Source organism: Cupressus sempervirens, chromosome 1, assembly GCF_028749045.1.
Source record: "Cupressus sempervirens isolate cs-2001-9-10 chromosome 1, ASM2874904v1, whole genome shotgun sequence".
In the NCBI taxonomy this organism is placed as follows: domain Eukaryota; kingdom Viridiplantae; phylum Streptophyta; class Pinopsida; order Cupressales; family Cupressaceae; genus Cupressus; species Cupressus sempervirens.
In genome coordinates, this window is record NC_143118.1 from 441,165,531 (window position 1) to 441,192,604 (window position 27,074).

Below are 27,074 nucleotides of genomic sequence, written 5' to 3' on the forward strand. Positions count from 1 at the left end.
TCTTTTTTGAGTGCTAAAATGGATGTTCATGTTTAGATAATGTAATGTCTTTCTTGTGTATCATCAACAAGTTCGCCACCTCCACCCAAAAAAAAAAGTAGAATGCTTAGGAGTATAATCTAATTTGATTAGTTCTAAAATTAATTAATTGACAAATTCATCTAGAGATTGACTGAAATGGGCTCATATAGTTATCTTATTGAATCACACTTTGTCCTTATTGCTAAAAGGGGGTTTAATGGAACTAATATGCATAATACATCATTATTTATTTGTTTTTCTTAACATGCACACCATTGTATGGCGTTAATTTGTGATTAGGCATGAATGTGTGTTTCTGTTAAAATGATTTTTTATAACATTTAAGTGAATCTTTGTGAAAAGATAATTAATCAAATGGACTTCTATATTTCTAATTCTTAGATGGACAGACATGCATATTTCTTGTGCTCATGTCTTTGTTTAATGACAATGATCGAAAGAAATGAATCATAGTGCACTATATCTTTTGTTATAGTGTTATAGTGTTATGTTGTTACATGTATTTTATTGTTATATTGTGATGCATCCCACATAAATGGACGGAACTCTTGTCTTTGTATTCGTGCATGTATCTCAAAGTGATATTTTTTTTTGAGTTTTACATTAAACGTTCATGTTTAGATAAGATAATGTTTTTTTGTGTGTCATCAACACATACGTTCATGTTTAGATAAGATAATGTTTTTTTGTATGTCATCAACACACATCTTTCACTTGTTGTTTGTGCTAGTTTTGTTGACAACAACAATTGTACTTAAGTATATGTGTGTTCAACATTGTTAATATTTTTAATATTTTTTAAAAATTGCAGCTATATTTTTGTTTGTTAATATTAGATTGAGAAGGATCCAAATTGTTATTTAGAACTTGTACCATTAGAATATCATATTTGTCTTCCCAAAAATCGTCAAATTAATCAAGAGAGTCAAATTACATTTTCCTTTCATAGTTCTCAAACTCATGCCATGCCCATTGAACCTTTGGGTAAAACGTTGATTGTATCTATTGGAAGAACGCAAAGATTACAACAATTATTAACTTCTTAGTTTTAAACCAGATCTTGGGTAAGGAAAGTCAATAAGACTTTCTCTCTGAATCTCGGAAGTAATCGCCCCATCAGAACTTGCATTGGCTTTACAAGAAACTAACATGTTGGAGATTCCCCATAGAGAATGAGAATGTTTATGGATCCACTATTGCACTGGTGTCACATGTATCAATGAAATCTCCTCTCACTTTCCATAACTGAAGAGTACGATGTATAATCTCAGATTCCAAACTCTTGGGGAGAAAACACATCTAGATTCAATTATATTGCTGTGAGCTCGAGAACTCTATTTTGTCTTTTGGTCACTCTCATGTAAAGCCCCTGCAAAGGAACACATTCGTCAATAACTACTTGCAATGATCATGAAACCGGAACGCTTAAATTTTGATTTTCTATTTGGTTGGAAGAGACGCACTGTGGTAGTATGAATAGTTGCACCAGTGGTCATGCCTATGGTTTGGTTTGGAACGAGCTCAAAATTGAAGTTCCGCAGAAGGATTGCCAATGCAACCAGTGCTTCCAGTAATGCAAACTGATCGCCTACACACTTGCGTGGTCCACCACTGAAGGGTATGAACCTTACAAACAAACCAAGTAAAAATTAAACTCTGACATACTGTATAATGCCATTAAAAGAACAGTCGATACGACCCTTACAAACAAACAAACAAAAAAGAAAACTCTGACATGTTGGATAATGAAATAAAAAGAACAGCTGATACGAAATTGGAAATTTAAGTAATATTTCCGAAATGCATACTTCTGCAAAATATAAAACGGGCAGAAGTTATCATTCATAAATATGATGTCTAACCCACCTATTGACAGCTAGAATGTTTACCTGAAGTCAGTATTTGACTCATTTGGCACTGGACCATTCAAATCAAACCTGTCAGGTATGAACTCCTCAGCCAAGTCCCACACCTGTTAAATACAAATCAAACGGTATTTAATTTTTACCACCCAGAATATATCTGGAAAAAAAATGGAAGAGGTGCGGCATATACATGTCAGGTGTAGACCTCAAATGTCATTCATGCATATTAGACTTTTCTCATTTTTTACCACACTTTCCTAGCTATCACACTAATGGAAAATTATGCACATTAATAGTGATGCTTGAAATTGGTGAAATTTGAAGATCATTTAACTATCGACAACGAATTTCATATGATCTACAGATAATTTATGGAAATTGTACAGTCAGAACAATGCTATTACACCAGAGGCATTCTATAGTGGCACCAATGCATGGAGCGTCATATTGTGACTCTTTTTTTTTTTAATTAAGCAGGAAATTTCAAATGGCTCTATACCCATTACAGTAAAGTGTTAATGTTTTGCTCAGAAATAAAGATAAAGAACAATAAACAAAATAAAGAACACTGAGACACAGAAAGACATGATAATTTATCCTGGGAAAACCTCCAACTTGAGGGGAAAAGCCCAGCAACATCAAAAAAATATTTATTTTATTAAATAATAGAAGTTCGAGTACAAAGCTTCCAACTGAATGCTACACTCATCATACAAAACAATCATACATATCTTGAATTGAGAGACTCTTCATATCATAACCAAAAGTCTCTTCATATTCCAAATGCATCTCTTCACGCATTGCATATCTTTTCATATTTCCAAATGCATGCTCTTTGCATGTTGGTTCTCTTTTCTTATTTCCAACCATCTTTCTCTTCACATGTAACATGTCTCTTCATATAAAGAACATATGAATCTCAAGAAATCACTACATATCATCTGAGGTAGACATTCTCTCAGCTATAAAACCTCAACAATCCCTCTTAGAAGAGAGAGAATATTCATGTGTTTCCATCTTTAACATGAGAAACATAAGAAACTGCAATAAAAAATCAGTAATAAAATTTCTTAACAGGTTTTCTGAACATAAAATTCTCATCTCAGCATGACATTCACCATGGCTACTCCCAAAGGATGAAATAAAAGAAAACTAAGTCATAGAGTAACATGACTTCAAACATATCTACTCCCAGAGGGTGGATCAGCCATAGTTACTCCTAAAGGGTGGAACAAGGGATTTCACCGCAAACTTCTCTCGCAAAGAAGAACTTATTAACAAGGGATTTCACCTCAAACTTCTCTCGCAAAGAAGAACTTATTAACAAGGGATTGCACCTCAAACTTCTCCCTCTCAGAGAAGAACTCATTAACAAGGGATTGCACCTTGAACTTGTAAGTTTTCTGCTAAATCCTTGTCTTTTAATCAGACTTCAAAACCAGTCTTATATGCTGAGTTAGATCCCTTGTTCTGGTATTTTGAATATGGATGAAGTTATTGCTTATTATAATGTAGATCAATACTGAATATTGCACCTTTCAATGTGAGGGAGAATCTCAGATAAAATCGGAGGAAGTAGAATATTTAGAAGAGCAGACTGCTGTGTTTTTTTGTTTGTCTTCTAAACTGCATTCACAACCTAAATATATATCCTTTCTAGAGGGTATGTCCCTCAAGGGACATAACCCTTGGCACTAACAAAATTGTTATTATTCCTAAGTTGGCGATCTAGCAGATATAGTTTAGTTATAACTTATGACTAACTAATTTAGTCAAGCACCAAACAAGGCATCATCTAGAAATTGCCGGCACCTCTAGGAGCAATATATATTTATATTAAATGCCAATCATTAGGGATATATATATTAAGAGAAGGTATGGTCTGTACCATCAGACCTGTAGGTTTATCTAGGTTATATTCTTAACACTCCCTCTTAACTTGATAATCCTACAAAGAGATATCATATCTAGCAACACCAATGTAGATGTTTAAGCAAGAATTAATACTCTATATCTGTCTGTCTCTTCTTAGTATGTGGTATCATAGAACACATGATACAAAGTCATATTACTAAACCTGTGATATGACAAATCACTGCTACTAGTGATAAGACACATGTTGTGACTCATAGAAACTGGTATTTCTATATCACAACGAGATCCTAAGTTTAAGATCTAACAGAATACAAGATAAACCCGGAGAATACTAAGATTCTTCCTTTATCCAATTTGTGACCCATGAACATAGCAATGTCAACATCACAATATGATCTAAAACTCATCTGGATCTTACAGTAAAATCTATTGTTTAGTACATTATCCAAGAGATCGTCATCTCTCATAATGCCTTTTACACAAGTGTTCATTATTTCAGAGATCGTCACCTCTTTAAATAATGATTACACATGGTGGAGCCCATAACAGTCAATGGCTTGACAAAAATAAAATTATTTTATTAATAATCAAAAGAGTACAAATGGATTACAACTCAACCATACCAAGTCTCCTGCTGAAATGTTCTATCTTTACTCTAGATAGAGGTTTGGTGAGTATGTCTGCTGTCTGATCTGCAGTGCAAATGTATTCCAATTTTACATAATTCCTACCTATCATATCTCTATTACAAGGTAATTGGTAAATACTTGCTTATTAATAACAGAGACCGAAAGGTCAATTTATACAAAAGGAAGAGACGATGTTTCCTTAGGAAACGATCATAAAGAATAGAAACATTCTATTCCAGAGAAAGCAAAAAACGAAAGCAAACTAAAGCTAAAGATATTTACAAGATAACCATTAACTAATAATAGACGTCTTATCTATTATTGTAATACCCTCCCTTAATGGTTAATCTATCTAACACACCAAGCTGTCCTCTAAATTTGACAAACTTATCAAGACCAAGAGGCTTGGTGAGAATGTCTGCAGTCTGATCTGAGGTAGGAACATACTGCAGATCTATAGTCCCGTCTTCAACCAGCTGTCGTATGTAATGACAATGAACATCCACATGCTTGGTTCGTTCATGGAAGACTGGATTCCGTGCTAACTTGATAACGCCTTCGTTATCAACAAACAGAGTAGTCGGTCCTGCTAGTGACATCTGCATATCCCCAAGCATCCGACGAAGCCAGACAGCTTCACATCCTGCCTTAACAGTCCCTCTATATTCAGCCTCTGTAGAAGAGAGAGAAACTGCCTGCTGCTTCTTGCTGGTCCATGTGACTGCACCGGATCCCAAACTGAACACATATCCAGATGTTGACTTTTTATCATCAACAGAGCCTGCCCAATCTGAATCTGTGAACCCACTGAGTTTAGGATTAGAACTCCGAGAATACAGAAGTCCATAATCAGAAGTGCCCTTCACATAACGAAGCACACGCTTTGCTGCCATCCAATGATCAGCCTTAGGAGCTGTCATAAAGCGTGAAATATAGCTGACTGCGAAGCTGATATCAGGCCTAGTAGCAGATAGGTAGATGAGGCTGCCTACTAGTTGCCTATACGTAGTATCATCAACGGAAGGAGAATCAGACTTGGCTGATAACTTGAGACCTTTCTCCATAGGTGTAGATGCAGGTTTGCAATCCTGCATTCGGAATTTGTCTAACAAGGCTCTAGCATATTTGGACTGAGAGATGAATATACCAGAAGACTGTTGCCAAACTTCAACACCTAAGCAATAATGCATGAGCCCAAGGTCAGTCATATCAAAAGACTGACATAAGTGTTGTTTGATTCCCTGAATCAAAGATGCCGAACTGCCAGTGATGATCAGATCATCCACATAGATAACCAGAAGGATGATGTCATTGTCAGTAGTCTTGATGTACAGATTTGAGTCTGAAGAACTCCTCTTGAAGCCTTGATCACTGAGGTACGTATCAATCTTGATGTACCATGCCCGAGGGGCCTGCTTCAAACCATAGAGAGCTTTTACCAATCTGAGAACCTGATGGTCTTTACCAGCAACCTTGAAACCAGGAGGCTGCGTCATGTAGACCTCTTCATGGAGATCACCATTCAGGAAAGCACTCTTTACGTCCATCTGATGGACCTTCCAGCCAAACTGTGCTGCCATAGCTAGGACTAATCTGATGGTGCTCATCTTTGCAGTAGGAGCAAAGGTCTCCTCATAATCAATGCCCTGACGCTGAGAAAAGCCCTTTGCCACTAAACGAGCTTTGTACTTATCCAAAGTACCATCTGATTTGTATTTGATTTTGTAGACCCATTTGCAGCTAATGGGTTTCTTCCCTGGGGGAAGATCAGAAAGGACCCAAGTGTTGTTCTTCAGCAGGCTCTGGTGTTCAGATTGCATGGCCTGTTCCCACTCTAGAATTCCTTTAGCCTCGGAATATGTTTGAGGTTCAAACACACTGTGAATGTTGGCCATAAGAGCAAAGTTGACAGAATCTATAGTTTTGCTCTTTTTTCGAGTAGTTCTCCCATCAATGAGCTCATCATCATGAAGATCAGCAAGTGTCTTAGCCCACCACTTAGGCCGGAGAGGAGAATGACCAACAGTAGTACTAGGAGATGCTTGATCAGCAGGATCCTGATCAGAAGAATTTGGATCAAACTCAGGTGAAGCATCTTCAAAACGAGGTGATCCTGCAGGAGAAGCCGGAGGTGGCTGTACAGGTATCACTGGCAAGACTAGAGCTGTAGGAGCTACTGGAGCCCTCCCATCAGGTGGACCTAATGGAAGCCGAACTCCCAAATCATGAACCTGCATAGGCTGGTCTGCTGGATCAGGAACAGGAGAAACAGGCATGAATGGTCCTCGCTGCTCATCAAAGACTACATCGCGGCTGTATATGAGACGAGATGTCTCAACATCAATAAGGCGGTAGGCTTTGTGAAGACTGCTATATCCAGCAAGCATCAGTTTCTGACTCTTGGCATCCAACTTGGTGCGTGAAGCATCAGGGATCCAAACAAAAGCAAGAGAGCCAAAAACCTTCAGGTGACTGATTCTGGGCTTGCGACCTGACCAGGCCTCTTCTGGAGTTTTACCTTTGACCGCCACTGTGGGTGACCGATTCAACAGATAAACTGCAGTGTTAACTGCTTCTGCCCAAAAACGCTTCGGAACATGTCTGTGTTCGAGCATGGAACGAGCCATCTCGGTGATTGTCCTGTTCCGACGTTCAACTACACTGTTCTGTTGTGGCGTGTGGGGTGTGGTGAACTAGCGTTGGATGCCATGTGTATCCAAGAAGCTGGAGAAAACATTAGAACAAAATTCCCCCCCATTGTCTGATCTAAGAGTAATAATAGATTTCCCAGACTCTTTTTCAACTAAGGGTTTAAACTTCTGAAATACAATAAATGCATCGGATTTCTTTTTAAGGAAATACACCCACATTTTTCTACTGAAATCATCTACAAACAACAGAAAATACCTGTATCCAAGAATAGAAGGAGTGGCCATAGGGCCGCAGATATCAGCATGAACAAGCTGAAGTACTTGAGAAGCTCACCAAGAATCGCCACTGGGGAAAGGTGTGCGATGTTGCTTCCCAGCCTGACATGCGTCACAAACTCCAAGGTGTTGGGTTTGAATCTCTGGCAAACCAAGAACAAGCTCATCCCGAGCAAGTTGTGAGAGATAATGCACATTTAAGTGCCCATATCGCTGATGCCAAAGTGTGCTGATGGAAGATCGCCGAGCAGCCATAGCTAAGTCCTGAGAATCACCAGAATCAGTAAGTCTGAAAAGACCATGATCCTCAAGACCAACTGCAACAGTAGACTTAGTCGCCCGATCAGTGATGGTGCACTTATGTGAACTGAAGGTGACTGCCAAGTGTGGAGAATGTCGCAGCAACTGACTGACCGAGAGTAGATTTAGTTCCATCCCTGGAACGTAGTACACATCAAGGAATATGAGCTTCCTCCCAACAGACTGAATTTGAATGTTGCCTTTACCAACAACCGTGTACTCTTCTCCACCACCAAAGATAACAGAATCTGAATAAGGCTGGTAGTCAGTAAACCAGTCTCTGCGGTGAGTGAAATGTCGAGAGGCACCTGAATCAATGTACCAGGCAGATGACTGTACATGATCTGCGGGTCTTTTAGCCATGAAGGCATAAAAGGCAGATTCCACCTGCTCAGTGTGCTCTGCACTGTTCGCTTTGGGTTGCGAACCTGATTGCTTAGACTGGGCAGCTAAGCGTTTCCGACATGCAACCTTCATGTGACCATACTTGTGGCAATAGTTGCATTGAATGTTCTTCTTTTTGGTACCATCGGATGCTGGAGCAGAAGACTTCTGCTGAGATGGTTGCTGAAACTTGCCCTTATCCTTCTGAAAGGATTTTGCAGCAAAGGCTTGCTCAGTGGAGGTGGAACTGGAGCTGCTACCGAACTGTTGTTTCCACCGATCTTGCTGAAGTAGCAGGGTGCAGAGATCAGTGAACTTTAGATCAACACCAGTAGATGTGATGTTGAGAGTCTCGATAAAATGCTCATAGGAATTTGGTAAACTCCGAAGAGTGATTACCACAATATCCTCTTCCTCCATCTTGCGACCGATGGCAAGTAACTGATCACGGATTTCCTGAATCCGATTCAGGTGTGCCTGGAGCGAGGTGCGCTCATCCATGACAATAGAAAACAGAGTGTTTTTCAGAAAGAAGGCTCTGCTCTTGTCGGAAGTCTCATGAAGACCTTTTAGATGTGTCCAGATTTCGGCCGCTGTCTTACCGGATGGAATCTGAGAAAGCTGGTCATCAGCTACGGAGAATTTGAGAAGCATTACTGCCTCTCGATTGTTCAGATCCCATGTATCTTGATCAGGACCCGGAGAAGTCGGACGCTGCTTAACACCCAGAACAAGTTGATCGGTGTTTCGATATTCAAAGATTGCGATGATGCGTTGCTTCCAGGTTCCATAATTGTGACCATTGAATTTGGAATTATGCTCGAGCAGAATATTTGTCAGAGATGCCATGGCACGTTTTTCAATGAAAAACTGTGAAAATCTGTGAAGGCACGTTCTTCGAGGCAAAAATACGAAAGACCCAGAAGAATCAGAGAATGACCCAAAAGAGAGCTCGAAAAACCCAGAAGGAATCTACTGTCGTTTTTTGAATCTGCTGGCTCAAAAATCGAGGCACAAAAATCAAGGCACCTAGAAAAAACGGACGACAACCCAGTTGAGCTCTCGAAAAACCCACCAAGAATCTGCAAACAAAAAAAAATTTTGACCCCAAAAATTAGGGTTTCGAAAAAAACGGCCCTAGCTGAAAAAAGCTTGAAAAAACTTCAGAATTCTTGATGAAAAAATGGTCGAATCTGCTTCCTAGAGCACGATAACAGACTGAGACGGCTAAGAGCATGAAGATTTGATACAGAAACATGCAGATTTTCACCCCAAAAACGCGAGTCTTCAAAAAATGACCACGATTTCCACGCGATTTGCAGACCCGTAATTCGAAAATTTCTCCAAGCAGAAAAACCCTAGGTGGGTTTTGGAGAAATTAGCTGAAATAATTTTGGAAAAATTTAAACAAATAATTTCAAGAAGAAATTATAAATTTTTCCGAAAAAATTTAAGTATTTAGCTCTGATACCATATTACAAGGTAATTGGTAAATACTTGCTTATTAATAACAGAGACCGAAAGGTCAATTTATACAAAAGGAAGAGACGATGTTTCCTTAGGAAACGATCGTAAAGAATAGAAACATTCTATTCCAGAGAAAGCAAAAAACGAAAGCAAACTAAAGCTAAAGATATTTACAAGATAACCATTAACTAATAATAGACGTCTTATCTATTATTGTAATAATCTCTTACATAATGGTAAGGAATTTCAATATGCTTGGACTTGTCATGGAAAACTGGATTCACTGAGAGCTTGATGGAACTCTAATTATCACAATGAATAATTGTAGGATTCATAGTTTGCCCAAATAATCCCACAAGTAACTTCCTCGGCCATACTGCTTCTCAGGAGGCCATCGCTACTGCAATGTATTCAACTTCTATGGAACTCTGTACTACTGAAGACTGCTTTCTACATATCCAAGATATCATTGCTGATCCCAAACTGAAACAGCATCTTGAAGTACATTTCCTGTCTTTAACACTTCCACCCAATCTGAATCAGTGAATCCATGTAAGTCTAAAGCAACTTTCTCATATTTGAGTCCGAGATTAAGAGTGCCTTGTAAGTATCTCATAATGTGTTTAACTACGACTAGGTGAATCTCCTTCAATTCACACATAAACTAACTTAAGGCATTAACTGCATAGCAAATATCTGGTCTTGTATTTACTAAGTACATAAGAGACCCAATCATCTTTTTGTAGAGAGTAGAATCTATGGATGGTGATTCTGCAGCTGCTTCCATAAGTTTATGTAGATTAGTCTCCATTGGAGAAGACATAGGTTTGCAATTCCACATTCCAAATTTCTTTAAAATATTTGATGTATACTTCCCTTGATTTAGTATGATTATGTCAAAATTCTATCGTACTTCCAGTCCTAGGAAGTAATGAAGGAGTCCCAAATCTTTCATCTCAAATTCTCTAGTTCGATCTTTCTTGCACTGATCTATGAGATGATCATCACCTGTTATTAGTAGATCATCAACATACAGTATCAGAATTACCATATCATCTTTATCTCTTTTATAATATAAATTTGGATCAGCTTCATTCTTGGAGAATCCTAAGTTGGTAAGATACTTATTAACTCTTTCGTACCAGGCCTTGGGAGCCTGTTTAAGCCCATAGAGAGCTTTCTTGAGCATGCAAGCAAAAGTATTAGGATCATGAGTTTCAAATCCCTCAGGTTGTTCCAAATATACTTCTTCTGAAACCTTTCCATTTAAGAATGTTGTTTTTACATCCATCTGATGTAACTTCCATACCTTCGATGCGGCAATTGCTAAGACTGCTCTTATGGAGGTATATCTGGCAACAGGAGCAAAGGTTTCTTCATAATCAATCCCTTCTTTTTGAGAAAATACTCTGGTTACAAATCTGGCTTTATATTTCTCAATACTACCGTCAGCAGCATGCTTTATTTTAAATATCCACTTGGAAGAAACAACAGATTTTCCTTTAGGTCTTGGAACAATTTTCCAAACATCATTTTTCATAATTGATTGGCATTCTTCGGTCATAGCTTCTTTCCAGGCTAAATGTTTAATAGCATCAGAAGGATTGGTTGGCTCTGTTTTGGATAAATCACTCATATTTGTTGTATAACCAGAGAATCTTTTAGGTCTTTTACTTTCTTTGACTATTCTTGAATGTGCAGCAAAGTCTTGAGCTGCTTCAACTATTTTTATGGCCCAAAGTGGTCTTTTCTTTGAATTTTCTTCAAGGTTCATATTTTGAATTTCATCTTCGATCTCTTCTAAGTTCTCCCTCTGGGATCCAGATTCACTATTTCTTTCAGAACTTGATAAAGGAGAAGGTTCATCAGAACTTATGGCTCTTTTGAATGGAAGATCTTCTTCAAAGATTACATCCCTACTAAGTTCAGTAGTTTTCTGTCCAGGTATGAAAATTCTTTATGCTTTAGAAGTTTCACTATACCCTACAAAGATATCTTTCCTCCCAGAGGGTTCTAACTTGGTTCTCTTTTCTTTTGGAACATGAATATATACAAGACATCCAAAAATTCTAAGATGACTTATATTGAGATTTATTTTAGTAAATACTTCTTCAGGGGTTTTATCTTTAAGATAGGAGTGAGGACTTCTGTTTTGAATATATACAGCAGTACAAGAGGCTTCTGCCCAAAGATAGTATTCTAGATTTTGGTCAAAAATCATAGCCCTAGCAACTTCTATAATTGTCCTATTCTTTCTTTCTGCTACCCCGTTCTGTTTTGGGTTATAAGGAACAGTGTACTCCTTAATCCCTGATTCTTTACAAAACCTTTTAAACAAGTCTAAGGTATATTCTCCTTCGTTATCCATTCTAAGGGTTTTAATTTTATGTCCTAAAAATTTTTCAGTTAATGCTTTGAATTCTTTAAATCTTTGTAGGATTTCTTCTGATTCCTTGCATTTTAGAAAATAAATCCATGTTTTCCTAGAGAAGTCATCTATGAACAAGATATAATACCAAAATCCTCCAAGAGAAAGAACGGACATAGGTCCACATAAATCTGAATGAATTAATTCTAGTATATTATTTGTTTTCCTAGTACTATCATGAAAGGGACTTCTGGTGCTTTTATCCAGAGCACACCCCTTGCAAATACTAAGGTGATCTTTATTTAATTTGGGTAATCCAGTAACCATCTTTTCCATAGTTGATAAAGTTTTAAAATTTAGATGCCCTAATCTTCTGTGCCATATTTTGTTTGAATCTTCAGCTTTGTGAACTAGGGCTTGAATGGATCGACTAGATTCTGTATTCAATTCATACAAATATCCCTTTCTTTGACCAATTAACTTTGCTTTCTTGATGGAAGAGTTCTTAGCCCAAGTTAATACTTTGCCATCCACGAATGCAACATTGTGTCCATCATCTTCAAGTGTTGTAATTGAGATTAGATTTCTTTTAATCCCTGATACGTAGAGTACACCTTTAAGAAGAAGAGTATTTCCTGATTTTAGTTTCAAAGTACAATTTCTAATTCCTTCAACGGAGTGTGCAGAGTTATCACCAATGGTAACTTCACTGTTAACTTTTTCTGATAACGAATCTAGAGTTTCTTTGTATCTTGTTATATGTCTAGAAGATCCACTATCAATTACCCATGCTTTATTTGAAATTTCATTTGATAGAGAGGAATACAAAACACGGTTCTCAGGATCATAAGTATCTTCTTCTCTAATGACATTTGTACAATTTACCTATTGTTTGGAATTTTCAGGACAATTATATCTATAGTGTCCAAATTTTTCACATTTGAAACACTTTATTTTAGATAGATCTTTCTTGGGCTTTCCATTCTTTTGATTTCCCTTTTTCTTCTTGAAATGCTTCTTCTTGCCCTTATAGGAGTTTGTATTAAGAACGTGAAGTTCTTCATCTTCTACTTTTGGTTTCCCTCCTTTCTTTAGTTTTTTGGATTCCTCTTGAAGACAATCATTTTTGAGTCTGTTAAAGTCCGAAAGCTAATCTCTGGCACTTATTCCTTGTGCGAATGTTTTCCAAGAATCTAGCAATCCATCTATAGCCATAAGCATTAATTCTATGTCATTAATGATGGTTCCTATGCTTGATAGTTCATCTCTAATGCCGGCAACTCTTAGGAAATAAGAGTTTATTGATTCTCCTTTCTTTCTCTAAATGTGATTCAGTTGCCTTTTTAGTGCAAGAACCCTGGTTGCGTTGTTTACTTCATATGCATTTCGTAATGCATTCATCATATCAAAGGTAGTTTGATGTTTTGTAAGCATGGTACAATATCATTTTTAACTCCATCCAAGATGATTTGAATAGCTTTTCTATTTCCTTTACTCCATATGGATTTGTGAGGTTCAACTGAGGGTTGTTTGGATGCTCCATCAACGAATTGTTTTACATTGTTCTCTTCAAGAATCATCAAGATTCTGAATTTCCAAGCTTCAAATTGTTCTTTTCCATCAAACTTTCCCTCAGGTCTGATTGTATATGACATTGAAGATAGGAGAAAATTACTAAGTATATATAAAGTCTGATGACTGAATTTTGCAGAGCCCTAGGATAGATAACTTGGCTCTAATACCATGTAAGTTTTCTACTAAATCCTTGTCCTTTAATCAGACTTCAAAACCAGTCTTATATGCTGAGTTAGATCCCTTGTTCTGGTATTCTGAATATGGATGAAGTTATTGCGTATTATAATGTAGATCAATACTGAATATTGCACTTTTCAATGTGAGGGAGAATCTCAGATAAAATCGCAAGAAGTAGAATACTTAGAAGAGCAGACTGCTGTGTTTTTTTGTGTGTCTTCTAAACTACATTCACAACCTAAATATATACCCTTTCTAGAGGGTATGTCCCTCAAGGGACATAACCCTTGGCACTAACAAAATTGTTATTATTCCTAAGTTGGCGATCTAATAGATATAGTTTAGTTATGACTAACTAATTTAGTCAAGCACCAAACAAGGCATCATCTAGAAATCGCCGGCACCTCTAGGAGCAATATATATTTATATTAAATGCCAATCATTAGGGATATATATATTAAGAGAAGGTACAGTCTGTATCATCAGACCTGTAGGTTTATCTAGGTTATATTCTTAACAAAACTTCTTCCTCTCATAGATGAACTCATTAACTAGGGATTGCACCTTGAACTTCTCTCACATAGAGAACTAATTATAGTACATAATAAGAACAACTAAATGTTGGGACTCCCACTCAGAAGGGGACTGCATTCTCATGGCTAAATTATCAAAATAAATTACAAAAGACTTCAATGCTTGACCAAATAAGAATCTTTTGCAGTAACATTGCCACACAAGCTTATTGATCCTCTCCAAAGGACCTAACACTCTTCATCTGCCACACAAGCTCCCTATGAATCTTAGTGAGCCTAAAGAAGTCCTTCCTCTTCATCTCATTAAGATTTCCCTTTATGTAATAAATGTTTTCAGTCTCAATTCTATCTCCAGTACATTATCCCTTTAATTGGTTGCCTTGAGTTCTCATAATTTAACCCACTCGGAATGCAACCTCTCATCATCCTTATGCTTCTCGATCCGTCTTGGAAGCATTTTAGAGAGATTAGTAAATACTAGAAGTATACATGATACACTATTCTCTATGTTATTGCATGAATTAACTACACAAAATTTATGATAAATATTCAAAGCTATAATCATAAAATACTTATCTCTTTATTGCGGTCAAAGAATAACACCCTCCAAACGATACTTGAACCCTTGAGAAACAGAGCCTTCAATTGAGTCACTTGAGCCTCTAGCTCCAAAGTGAATGCCACAAAAATGACCCACAGTAATGACGAAGAAGACAATAAAAAATTTCCATTTCAATAAATCTCTACACACACAGTATAACTCTGCATACACACAATGTTGTGGCAAATACCACTCATTAAAAAACTAAACCAACCACGTGCCTCCAATAATCTGTCCACCATACAAACAGGTTGCTCTCTAACCGCTCGCTAACCGATATTCACACACCTCCATCCCAAAAAAACCAAAAAAATATTTTCTTGGTCAAACCTTATACAAAGAGAACCCCCCAATGCAAAAGGAAGAAGTGATCGCATGCAATATGTTCACTGTTACAATAATACAAGCAGCCATAGAATGCCAAAAGTTGATCATGCCACTTCATATGCACTCACAATAGCAGCAAAGAAACTTCATTGAAGAAGGCCAAACAAATAAAGATACAACACTAATTGTCATCAACAATGAAAGAAAGAGAGATTAGGAGATGTCATTGCAGAGCCAAAATGCTCACAGAGAGCAAGACACAAACAGGCCAAGCACAACAAAATACAACAAGGCCATAATAATGGTTAATGGCAAAAGGTCTTTGATGGACAATGAACAGCTGCAGCTTAAATAAAATACTACTCTAAACTGAAACTCCAACCAAACACAGCAAGAGATAAATGCAGAGACTCAAACATAATGGTGTAGAGAATATCGCGACTGTTGAAGAAACAACTCGCAAACAGGATTAATAAACACGAACAACAAATAATAACCCAGCTTGATTATTACAGTCCAACAAAGTAGAAGAATCTCAGAGGACTCTTGGCATTCATTTTAGGTAAATATGATCTCTATTGAAGCTACAATTTCGACACATACAAGCTGCCTACAAAATACTCATTGCAATATGGAACAAATACATGAACTAATGAACAAGAGAAACTTTCTTATTTGTTGTTATCTAATCTGGCTCTTACACCATGTCAATGTTTTGCCCAGAAATAAAGATAAACAACAATAAACAAAATCAAGAACACTAAGACAGAAAGACAACAATTCATCCTAGGAAAACCCTCCAGCTTGAGGGGGAAAACTCAGCCACACCAAAAAAATATCTCTTTTATTAAATAATAGAGATCCAAGTACAAAGCTTCTAATGAAATATCTCACTAACCACACAAAGCAATCACATATATCTTGAATTGAGAGACTCTTCATATCATAACAGAAAGTCTCTTCATTTTCCAAATGCATATCTCTTCACATGTTGCATATCTTTTAATATTTCCAGAGCATGTCTCTTCACATATTGCATTCCTTTTCATATTTTCAAACATGTTTCTCTTCACATGTAGCATGTCTCTTCATATAAAGAACAGCAGAAGAATCTCAAGTAGATATTCTCTCACAAATCTATAGAACTTTAACTGAAATTTCATCCAAACCATAATAGATCATATTGTGACATGTTGCGAGTGTCATGTTGTGGCATGTGACCATGTAAATAAAAATTAAAACACAGTTCACATATGTTTTTTTTAACGTAAAACTATAAAATAAGTTGAATAACTCAGCTTTTAGTAAATAAACTAACTATTAACTATATAAAACTGTCTCACAAACAATGTACAAAAATAAAACAAATATTAAATGGTTATTATGTAAAATAAAATCACTTGGAACTCAATATATTAACGCGGGATTATTTTTGTAAATAATTTTTAAATATATGTATTTAAGATACCTATACTAGTTGCTTCTTGTTGTAGGAATGAGTGGATACCTATACTAGTTGATGTAGGAATGAGAAGAACCTTTGAAGAAAACATGAACGCAAAGATGCAATGCATTATGCTTCAAATAAATGGAGCAACTGCTACACTTCAAGGCGACACAAAAATTGCTTAAAATGAGGTGTGGAACAATACCATTGGTGAATGATGGATGTTGTAAACAGAAATCATTATATCCTGACCAACGTCCACCTTATAACCTCCAGGTAAAACATCAGCCTCCTGAGCCCGTCTGATTAAAACCTGCATTTTCAAATTGAGGTATGTAGTTTGGCAAAGCAATGGATTATTACTTGTAAACGCAAGTTTAAATCACACTGTGTTATATTCATCCAATGCATGAAAAGGCCTTACTCAGCAGAATCTTGACATACAGGTGGGTGTGGATAAAGTCGCATTGACTCATTTATGCAACGGGTCAGATACTTCAGCTCCTTCATATCTGCAAATTGTGGATTCCTTCCTTGCAGTACTCTATCAACCTCCTCTTGTGCTTTCTTCAGTGAAGTAGGGTTCTGGACGTATGAAATAACAATATGTCATATTTAAAACTACTTATTCAGAGATTCAGTATAAACCATGTCAGACACAAATCCTGATTAAATATACAATGTTTTTAGGGCTTTCAAATTTGAAGCAGCTTTCTGTGAATAGTCCTATGCACCCAAATTATATTCTTATGACATTTATACTTCTATAACATGTAAAATATTTCATCCGTGCTCTCTTTATTTGTCCTGCTACTTATTACCTTCTTGACTTGTACAATGCATCTGTACAGTTCTGTTGTAAAGGGAAGGGGAACTTAATTAGCATTAACCTCACTTCTATTTTACAAGAGTCATAGGACCTCCTCTTGAGCTCCGTCTATGATATTAGCTTTCTTGATTTATTGCAAACTAGTATCTTTTATCTAGGAATATTACAATAACATTTGAAAAAAAAATCTTTCTATGCCGACCATCTTACAACTCCAAAACATTGCTTATCATTATAACCAGGTTTTGATGGAAAATGGTGGTCTTTGAAGCATTCTGCAGGAGCAGGCCCTGGAAGAGATCAGGATTAGAAAATTATATTTTCCTGTTTCAGCTTCATCTTGTTGAAAACTTGCTTACATTCATTTGATCTGGTCTTTTCGTTTACAAGAAAACTGAACATCTCATTTATAAGCCAAGAACCATGTGCAGATCTAGCTTATTAAATTGCCTAAAGCTACGGTTTTTTAAGGACTGTTGATGCATGATTTTTTCTGTGAAAAGACAAATGTTTACTAAATTATATTGTTTGACAAGAAGATACAATTCAACAAAATGTCATTTGTCTTTTTGTGAGAATCATCAAATGTACCAGTTTTACATTTATAGATTGCCAGTTTTTCATTTGCTCCTGTAACATTGAAAGTATTGTAATGCTACATATAGGAATTCAGCATATCATTTCATCTTAATTGAAATTTGTAAAAATATTCATTACAAATAAATGGCTTGTTTTAACTATTGTATGCTAAGAGCATCAGTCGATAAAAATTGTTTTGAAAGGTTGAAAATTATGACCAACAGTTGAGTTCTTTCCAGTGGACAAAACCAAATCCAATTTCATGTTTTTGAGCTTGGGTTGTAATCATATCCTTGTATTGAATTTTATTTATTATTTTTTTTCAGAAATGTAAAGAATTACTATTTGAATTAGAACTTGTCACATCCTCTTTCTAAGATCATACTTTTAACTTGATTGTATGGCATTTTGCTACATCAACGAAGAAAACACAAAACACTTAATTACATTGATATAATATCTGCCTTACCAGATTTGTCCCCTGCTGCCCGGATTTTGGTGGGTCTGCGCAGGTCTGGATTTGCATCTGGTTTTGCTGCAGGTCTGGACAGGGTCCTTATTTCAGACTCTGCATTCGCCCGAGTCCATGGGGGAGCGAACCCGGGGCAGTAGGGTCCAAAATATGAAATAACACAACTTTGAAGACTGTTTTTTTCTAAATTTTTTTACGTAACCCTAAAAGAAACCTAATAAAAAACATTTCACTCATCTAATCTCTCATGTTGATGAGGAGGATGATATAGCAGCATCTGGGACTAGTGGAACGGGTTTGGGTTCTAATGATGAGGATCTAGATATAGTTGCAACAGGGGATGAAGCCATTGATCCCTCATTTTTTGATGACCCATTTGACCCTTGAAGAGCATTTGATACTATGATCATTGATAAACTACTACGCACTAATCATTTATCATTATGCTTCAAACTTTACTATTTGATGAACTAGTCTATGTTTTGCAATTTAGTAATTCAAAGTATGGTTTTCTTTACAATCATGAAGATAGATCAATAAGCAAGTATTTAATGTTTATTGCTGACACTTGGCATTGATCAAAGATCAAGCAACATATATTCATACTGTGAAATGACTTCGTTTTGCAATTATGCATGTTTCTCTTATATTTTTGTGTGTATATATATATATATATACACACTCATGAACCCAAATACAAAATTTTATTTTTGCCTAAACGCTGGAACCCGAACTCGAACCCGAATCCATCCCTGAACCCGAATCGGCAACTTAGGAATATTGCACTTAATTTTTACAATCCTACCTCTAAGTTGCCACAAATAGGTTGTGGATTCAATTTTTCTAAGGATGCGAATACAAGTTCAGATGGGCTACAAAGTGTCAAGCACAATGCATATGAAAATGTCTACTCAGTGTTAACAGTATTGGGTACTAGCTAGTAATTGATAGTTTTCATCCTAAAGGTTGCAACTTTAAACATCATTATTTTAATACTCAATACCAGAGCTAGTATGATTGGTTCTTATAGATCAAATCTATCGAATCTCCACAATCCACTAAAATGTGAAGTAAGTTTCTAGATTAGATTGTGTGAATAATTTCTTTACATCAACGTTTCAAATCACACTATGTGATCCATTATCAAGATGCAAGAACACAAAAGGAGAAACAAATGGTGGTTAGCAGACATAACTATCAATAAAAAGAATGGGGAAGAAACGAGGGCAGGGAGGAGTCAACACACAAAACAAGATAAGACCACTCAAGTTTCAACTACCAGATTAAATGAACAAAAGAAAGGAATATAAAGCTGAATAAGTAAAGGAATAAAAGAAAAGAAAAGAAAAATAATAAGAATAAAAATGGAAGACGAAGAAAAATAAATTAAAAGAGAGACAAAGAAATATATATATATACGTACGTATATGTGTGTGTGTGTATATATAACACAGAATATTACAATAAGAAAAAAGTACAAAAAACTAAGAAGGAAAGTATAGCAAAAGAGAGCTTCAAAGTTAAATCTCAGAGCATCAAAAGAGAAAATTAAAATAATAAATTTAAAACATATATAAATTATAAAAATAAGAAAATTTTAATAACAACACTTATACACACACACACACACATATACATATGAACCAGACAAGCATGAAACCATCTAAACCAGATTCTGGAACTCAAAAAAGGTTTATTTACATTGTGGTCCTTGTTGATTACTCACAAACAGAGCAAACCAATAGTAAGTAATCAGAGCAAACAAATAGTAAGGTTGAGTACATAGAACTCTCTATAAAAAAAATTAGAATGAAATTCATTGTTTTTACATTAATATAAAAATGCAAATATAAAATGAGACACTTGAAAACGAAAATCTTTACAATTTCAAATTGTCAAAAAATCTTAATAGAGCAATTAGAGTTTGTTTGCTTATATTTCCTTTCTTTTGTGAATATCAAATACTGTTTACTCTTTTGTGCCCTAATTCATTATGTTGCCGAATGTAAAATAGCATGACATGCATATCATGCACCGCCTACAAAACATAAATCTGAAGTTTGCAACAGTGCAGCCAAGAGTTAAAGTCAATCACCATACATGTTGGATACTAGTTAACTTTCCTTGGTGCTATGGCATTATGCAAAAACATTCTTAACACTCAGATTATCCAAAATATTTAAATTACTTTCCTGTTCAGAATTTTGAGTCTGAGATCCTTGGGTTCATAACAGTAATGCTCACATTTTTGCAAACAAGTGCTTTTTCAACTTCCAGATCTCAATTTATTATCTCATCCTAGGGTTTCTACCCTAAATTTGCAACCATCAAAGAAAGTGTCATTGAGGTCAGAACAATGATATCAGAGCCATTTTAGTGGCCTTGTGGGTGTACATCAATGATGGCTTCCTAGTCAGTTATATGTAGAAGTGATGGCTTGACATTAGAAACTGCATTGTTGGTGGAACAAGTCCTACAAGATCCCTTGGGGAATTTAAACTGAACTATAAAGGAAATAAAATAAACAGTGCAGACATTTATATTTTACAGATGGAAGCAAGGATATAACAATAGAGGATAACAAGACAGCAAAAACCCTAAAATTATTGAAAGTGGGTCATACATCATGATCATGAACAAAACTACCTTGCAAAAAACTGTAACAAAAAAGAGACCACCTATTTAATTTAGTGAACCCACTTTTTGAGGGCCAATGGGAGGGAATTCAGTTCATAATTTAACAAATTGAGAGAGGTTGTCAAGATAAAGGTTTATATAAGAAACACATTCTACTGCTTCCAATTAAACCTTGTGGAGAATTATCAGACATGGTACCTTGGCAGACCAGAATTTGATTGGTTGGCGAATGATTGAATGTAACTGGGAGAAGTGCTATGAAGAATGGAACAGAGAACCAGAAATCTCTACTTGGGGTCAACTTGTGAGTTCATTCTATCCTTACTTTCAAGCTTATATCCAAGAAGTCAACTTAGTCCTCAAGAATATATACCATCTTAACATAGACTTTAACAACTTGATAAGGATTTATATATTGAACCTCCCACAAGGTAACTCATGCCAGATGAGAGGTTTTGAAACCCTGGACGGATTTTTTGCACTTCCATTGATTATTACCTCATCCTTGGTATAATTTCTAGAAGTCTCTGAATTGTTGGCACTAAAAAATTCAGCCAATTAAACTCTCTCCAAGGAGAAACTTGAACATTCAGACTTACTTGCAATATGTACAGAAGAAGCACCTCAGTGCCGTGTAACAATAGCATAATAAAACTTTTTGTGCAGGGTTGTCAAGACACGATTGGAATCAGAGCAATTTAAGAGTCATCAGTTACCCAAAAACAAAAATATTTTTGTACTTTTCTTGGTCATGCAAGTATTATTGGAGACTTATCTGAGATTTTAGCAAAAATTGTATCCCCATTATTTGTGCTACTCTCAAAGTTAGCTGAACTTAATCAGATGCCTACATTCAAATTCATAAGAGAAAAGTTGATTAGTACAGTAGTTATCCACGGACCTGATTGGAAGTTGCCATTCCACAAGAATATTGATGCTTTAAGTTTAAACACTACATTGGAAGTAGTAGTTGGTCAGAAGTATGGTTATACTTGTTGGAAAAAGGTTTTCATTGATGTCAAAGGTGTCGACCAGTTCTGTCTTTTAAGTTTTCTAAAAGAGTACAATTGTATCTTGTATGTGACTGCATTTGAGTTTCGAAAGGATCCAGAAAGACTGTGATATGTCATGTTCATTATATCTGTAGTACAATGTTTGTTAAATCAACTTGTATCTATCATTGGTGTTGAGGTGATCTGGAAAGGGTTCCAAAATGTTCTGAGGTCTGCTCCTCAAACAGTTTGTTTACATTGGTACTTTATTATGCTCTGCAGTCAGTCCATCTTGAGATTTATGATCTCTGGTTTGAAAGAAGAGTAGTCTACACGTTCTATATTCATACAAAAGGAAAAAAGATTTTCAAAATGATAAACATACAATACCCAGGATAATTACAAATGGGGTTTTCATTTCTTGTAAAAGGTGTCAAAACATACCTGACTCAGAAGATACATTGTCCATGTTAAAACAGAAGCTGTGGTCTCATGGCCAGCAACTAGCATTGATAAGAGATCATCCCGGAGCTGGACACTTGAGACCTGCAACATAATAATTCTTAATTGTGTATCTAATCGGCAAAGATGAGAGAGGAGTGGGAAGGAGATACCAGAAACTAAATTCAAGACAAGAGAACATAGTACTGTTATCCTCATAACAACTTGCACAAGCATTTTAGTGATTCAAAGTCCTTCCCAAAAGATGTGAGGTGCAGTATTGTGTAGATTAGCAGGCACTCTTTTTAAGAATCAAGCCATAATATTCATTTTAAACCCATAAGTAGATGTACAGCTCTCCCTGTTCATCAAATTCATTCTTTCTATCTCAAATTTCCACCCTCAAGTACAAATCCAGCAAAAATTAGTTGCATTACACTAGCAAAATAACTCCATATTGGAATGAAATTCACCTTTCTCCCTTTACATTCTCTGTATACATACAATGCTCATTTTCCGAAGATCTTGAATCTATTTGAAAGAAGCTATTGTTGAAAATAATTCTAAATGATTTCTGTTCTCTTTTTTCAGTACTTTTTCAATTTTAACTTAACTCAGAACTAACCTCATCCCGACTTGCAAGCAAGAACCGTAGAATACTTGGGTCTGACTCATTCACATATTCTTCTCCATCTAGTTTCTCCCCTTCAGCTTCTACAATTGCTTTGCATTTCACTATTAATTCTTCAACACATTGTCTAATAATACCAACTGCTTTTGCTGCTTTTATTTGTCTAGGAATGATCTTACATAAGAGATCAATCTGCAAAGATGAGAAAACCAAAAAACAGAATTAAAGATCACAAGAAATGCTAAGAAAAAGAAAAGAAAACCATCTTTCAATAACACGTGGGATCAATGATCATTAATCAAAAGCAACAAACACTATCTAGGAAAACTTTACATGCATGAAGGCAAGTACTTTATGAAGAATGAGAACACGACTTTTACACATACTAGAATCTAAGAATGCTAAATATTGGTGTAATTTTACACAAACCCGACTTTACAACTAAGATACATATTCCATCTAAATAGTATTTTGACTGTAATTTTATGCAATCCTGACCTGGTAAATCTGATCTGAAAATAAATTATTTACGAATTATATTTAAAGATATTGTAGTCTACTGTCAAACATTGTCAATCTATTACTTTTCACTTGGGTATTAATGCAAGTAGTGTTCAAATACACACAAAGAATAGTTGAGAACCAGCGATTTGAAGATGACAACATTTGCAAGTGTGTTGATAAATTTCAGTAGGATCTTTACAACAGCCTGTTTTTGTACTACTAACCATCATTTTATTTGGTTTGAGCCTCAATTTGATAGCTATGGAACTTCTTCCGTGATAAAGGTTAACAGGGTTTTATCATCTCATTCATGATCTCCAAAGTTTTCTGGACTTAGGTTACTAATTTATGTCCACAATGACAGGAAATCTGTATTTAGTCCAAATATAGGGGAACCCCTATAGGATTGAGGGGCAACAGCCCTTGAGGGCTCATTGTAATGATACTAGGCAGGGTTAAGGGGTAAAACTCCCACCACCAAGCCCTATTAAGGCCTTCGAAACCACACAAACCTACATGACACACCATTTTCACAATTTTATCACTTAGTATGAAATTAGGTATATGGGCACTTTTTAGCACTAGTTTATTTTGTATTTTAGTTTGCTTTGGGAGGCTAGGCACCATGGATACCCTTGTTGAACAAGTACACCCTAACTACCACTAGGGCACCCCAATTTCCCATTGAAGAACCTACAAGGAATCTAGGACACTCAAAAAGCATCCAAAGCATAGTTATTAGTGTACTTGTACACGATTGGGACTCGAACCATATCCATACAAAGATGGAGGGCAATACAATATTACTCAATAACATGGTAAAATTTAATAATGATGTATAATATAGATCTCAAAGCATAGTTATAAGTGTACTTGTACACGATTGGGACTCAAACCATATCCATACAAAGATGGAGGGCAATACAGTGTTAATAACATGGTAAAATTTAATAATGGTGTATAATATATATTATAGATCTCATCATCTAGCATAGAATGTTTTTAAGAGAAATTGTGGAATAGGAATTGAAATGTAACCAAGGGAATGTAATGTCCCTTTTTGGGATCACCTTATACTTTGCCCTAAATTCACAAGTCCAATTATAACAAGGAAAGTAGTATAGTTAGAGATATAAACCTAACCCGGGAATAAGATGAAATAAGCATGTCTTGGAACCTACAATCAAATTAGATAATACATGCATACATCTATCTATAGTTCTAGAGGGTGTGATTGAGGCTCCTCTCTATGCTTTTTTCTTTGGTACTAACAACTCATTCTCTCTACCCCTTGTGGAGATTCTACTCAAGGTATACCATGTTATTGATTAAACCTAGGAGCTTCTCTTAAAATGGTTTAAGCAACAACTTGGCTAGTCTTTCTTAAGCAATCCTAGCCATTGCTATGTTAATTCTATCGACATAGTGTACAACAAGCCTTTTCTAGAAGTAGGCATAATACCTTCCCTACTCTTCAAAGCTTAGAACCGATAGGGGTGGATGTAACAAATGGATTTTCATGAAAAAATAAAGGCGAACTAGAAAGAGTTTTCCTCAACAAATTATTGAACAAATATACTGAATTCCTTTTCATGGGACATTAACTGCTTTTAACTACCAACGATTGATTGAAATAACAAAGCTCAATTGAAACAACTATATCAATGATCAACTAATCAATTGTAATAACTATAATAACGATTAACTAAAATAACTGTAGTAATGATCAACTGTAATAACTATAATAACGATTAATTGAAATAACTGTAACAATGATCAACTGTAATAATAAAGATATCGATTAACTGAAATAACTGTAACAATGATCATTTGCGATAACTGAAATAATGATTTACTATCTTTCCATACATATAAGTAAAGTAAATGCTTAACATGAAAAAAAAAAAGAACATACAAGAAATATCCAGTGAATCTTTAGTTGGTTGTGCAAGCCTTGACTTTCAGTAAGAGGAGAAGCATTGACTTAGGCTTAACCTCCAAGCCTTGGACCATACTTATCCCCACACAATCTATTGAATTAGAAAGACCCTCCCTACCCCAGGATTAGGCTTGGGATACTTTTAGTCCAACCACATGAGTATTCCAGTGTTTATAATGTCCGCACAGTTATGGACGGACATGTCTGAATAACTGGCTTTACTGACATCAAGTGATCATAGATGACAAACATGCCTTTAAACAACCTTGGCCAAGGTTTTTTGATGGGTTCAAAGACTCGATCACCACCGCTCGGCTTGACAACAGGAAAACAATAATATGGACGATCATGAGCTATTAAATGAAATTAATTTAGATTTATTGTATCATATCTAACCTTTATTTCCATGTCATTGCAGATTCCATCTCACCTCTTCACCTTTTCCATGGCTAAACAGCCAATGAGTCCTAGGTGCTCAGATCTCAAAGCAATCGGCTCTATCCATTGATTCTCAACTGATTCATAAATATTATATGTTTCCAGCTTATCACAATCTGTGATTTGAAAGAATGTGTTCTTTAAGACTTGTAGAAAAAATATCATTTGATTCTGATTTCCAATGGCATAAATCAATCATGATTCTATGTCATGGATACTTTACTATTATTTATGATAAACAACTTCTTCTTGAGAGGGTCAAACTAATGATACTTAAGTATGATGAATATAAACTCCAACTTACTGCTATGGTAATCGAAATGCAGTAACAACTGTTAATGAAATTTATAGCAATACTTGAAATTTGTTTGACCACATAACCTGGTATAATATGGGAATGTTTGGTGTCTTGCTAGACACTAATGAATCAGCTCTTCCTCAAATTGATTTCCAGGCGCAACCACAGTGTGAATTACAATCACGTCTTCAGCAAGGAAAAATAACACAAGGCAAAACCTAAAAGAGATTGTCACTGTTATAAATGCAGAGGTATCGGATGGTAGAAAAGGAAGTCGGGTGACGAGTTACATATCTCGACCGTCTCTCTCGACCTCATGATATATGAAGGCTAAATGACTCTTTGGCTTCCAAGAAGCCGTAACATAAAAAAAAGTGGCTTGGCTCTTGGACGCCAAATAAATATGCCAAGTGTTCATTTGGTTTTAAGCAAGAAAAAGAATAAAAAGATGGAAAAAGATTTGAAGGTTATAAATCAAAAATAATTATGGTTTATATCTATCTACACGCACATAGATATACTTATGAGGTGGCATCATATTATTAAAAAATATATGTATTATGGTGTCACTTTATTCTTATATCTATGTGTATGTACATAGGTATATATTATAATGATGTGGAGAAAAGATCAATCAAAAACCTTTGAGGTATGTATTATTTTTTAATTAATTTATGTTTTAAATTATTTATTTAATAGCTCATGCGGGTCCTTCAATTGTATCCTAAAGTTCAAGTCGCTAGGTCCTTAACAAGGCAATTTAAGGTCATACCTGTCAACCTGATAATTGGACTAAG

At 35.7% G+C, this 27,074-nt stretch overlaps 1 protein-coding gene across 3 annotated transcripts in view; it reads right to left on the minus strand.

Annotated features, from left to right (window-relative positions):
• Nucleotides 1-930: 930 nt before the first annotated feature.
• The window catches only part of LOC149578182 (carotene epsilon-monooxygenase, chloroplastic-like), an 85,028-nt gene continuing 58,884 nt past the window's right edge, over nucleotides 931-27,074 (minus strand). For 2 of the 3 annotated variants that reach the window (XM_089827772.1, XM_089827760.1), the window contains 7 exons: nucleotides 23,093-23,290; nucleotides 22,471-22,572; nucleotides 16,962-17,102; nucleotides 16,723-16,830; nucleotides 1,932-2,014; nucleotides 1,506-1,668; nucleotides 931-1,411 (listed from right to left, as the gene is read on the minus strand). In XM_089827772.1, the coding sequence (XP_089683898.1) occupies nucleotides 1,352-1,411; nucleotides 1,506-1,668; nucleotides 1,932-2,014; nucleotides 16,723-16,830; nucleotides 16,962-17,102; nucleotides 22,471-22,572; nucleotides 23,093-23,290 (855 nt within the window). In that variant the 3' untranslated portion in view covers nucleotides 931-1,351. The remainder of the gene's footprint in view (nucleotides 1,412-1,505; nucleotides 1,669-1,931; nucleotides 2,015-16,722; nucleotides 16,831-16,961; nucleotides 17,103-22,470; nucleotides 22,573-23,092; nucleotides 23,291-27,074) is intronic. The other variant, XM_089827766.1, reaches the window with a different exon arrangement.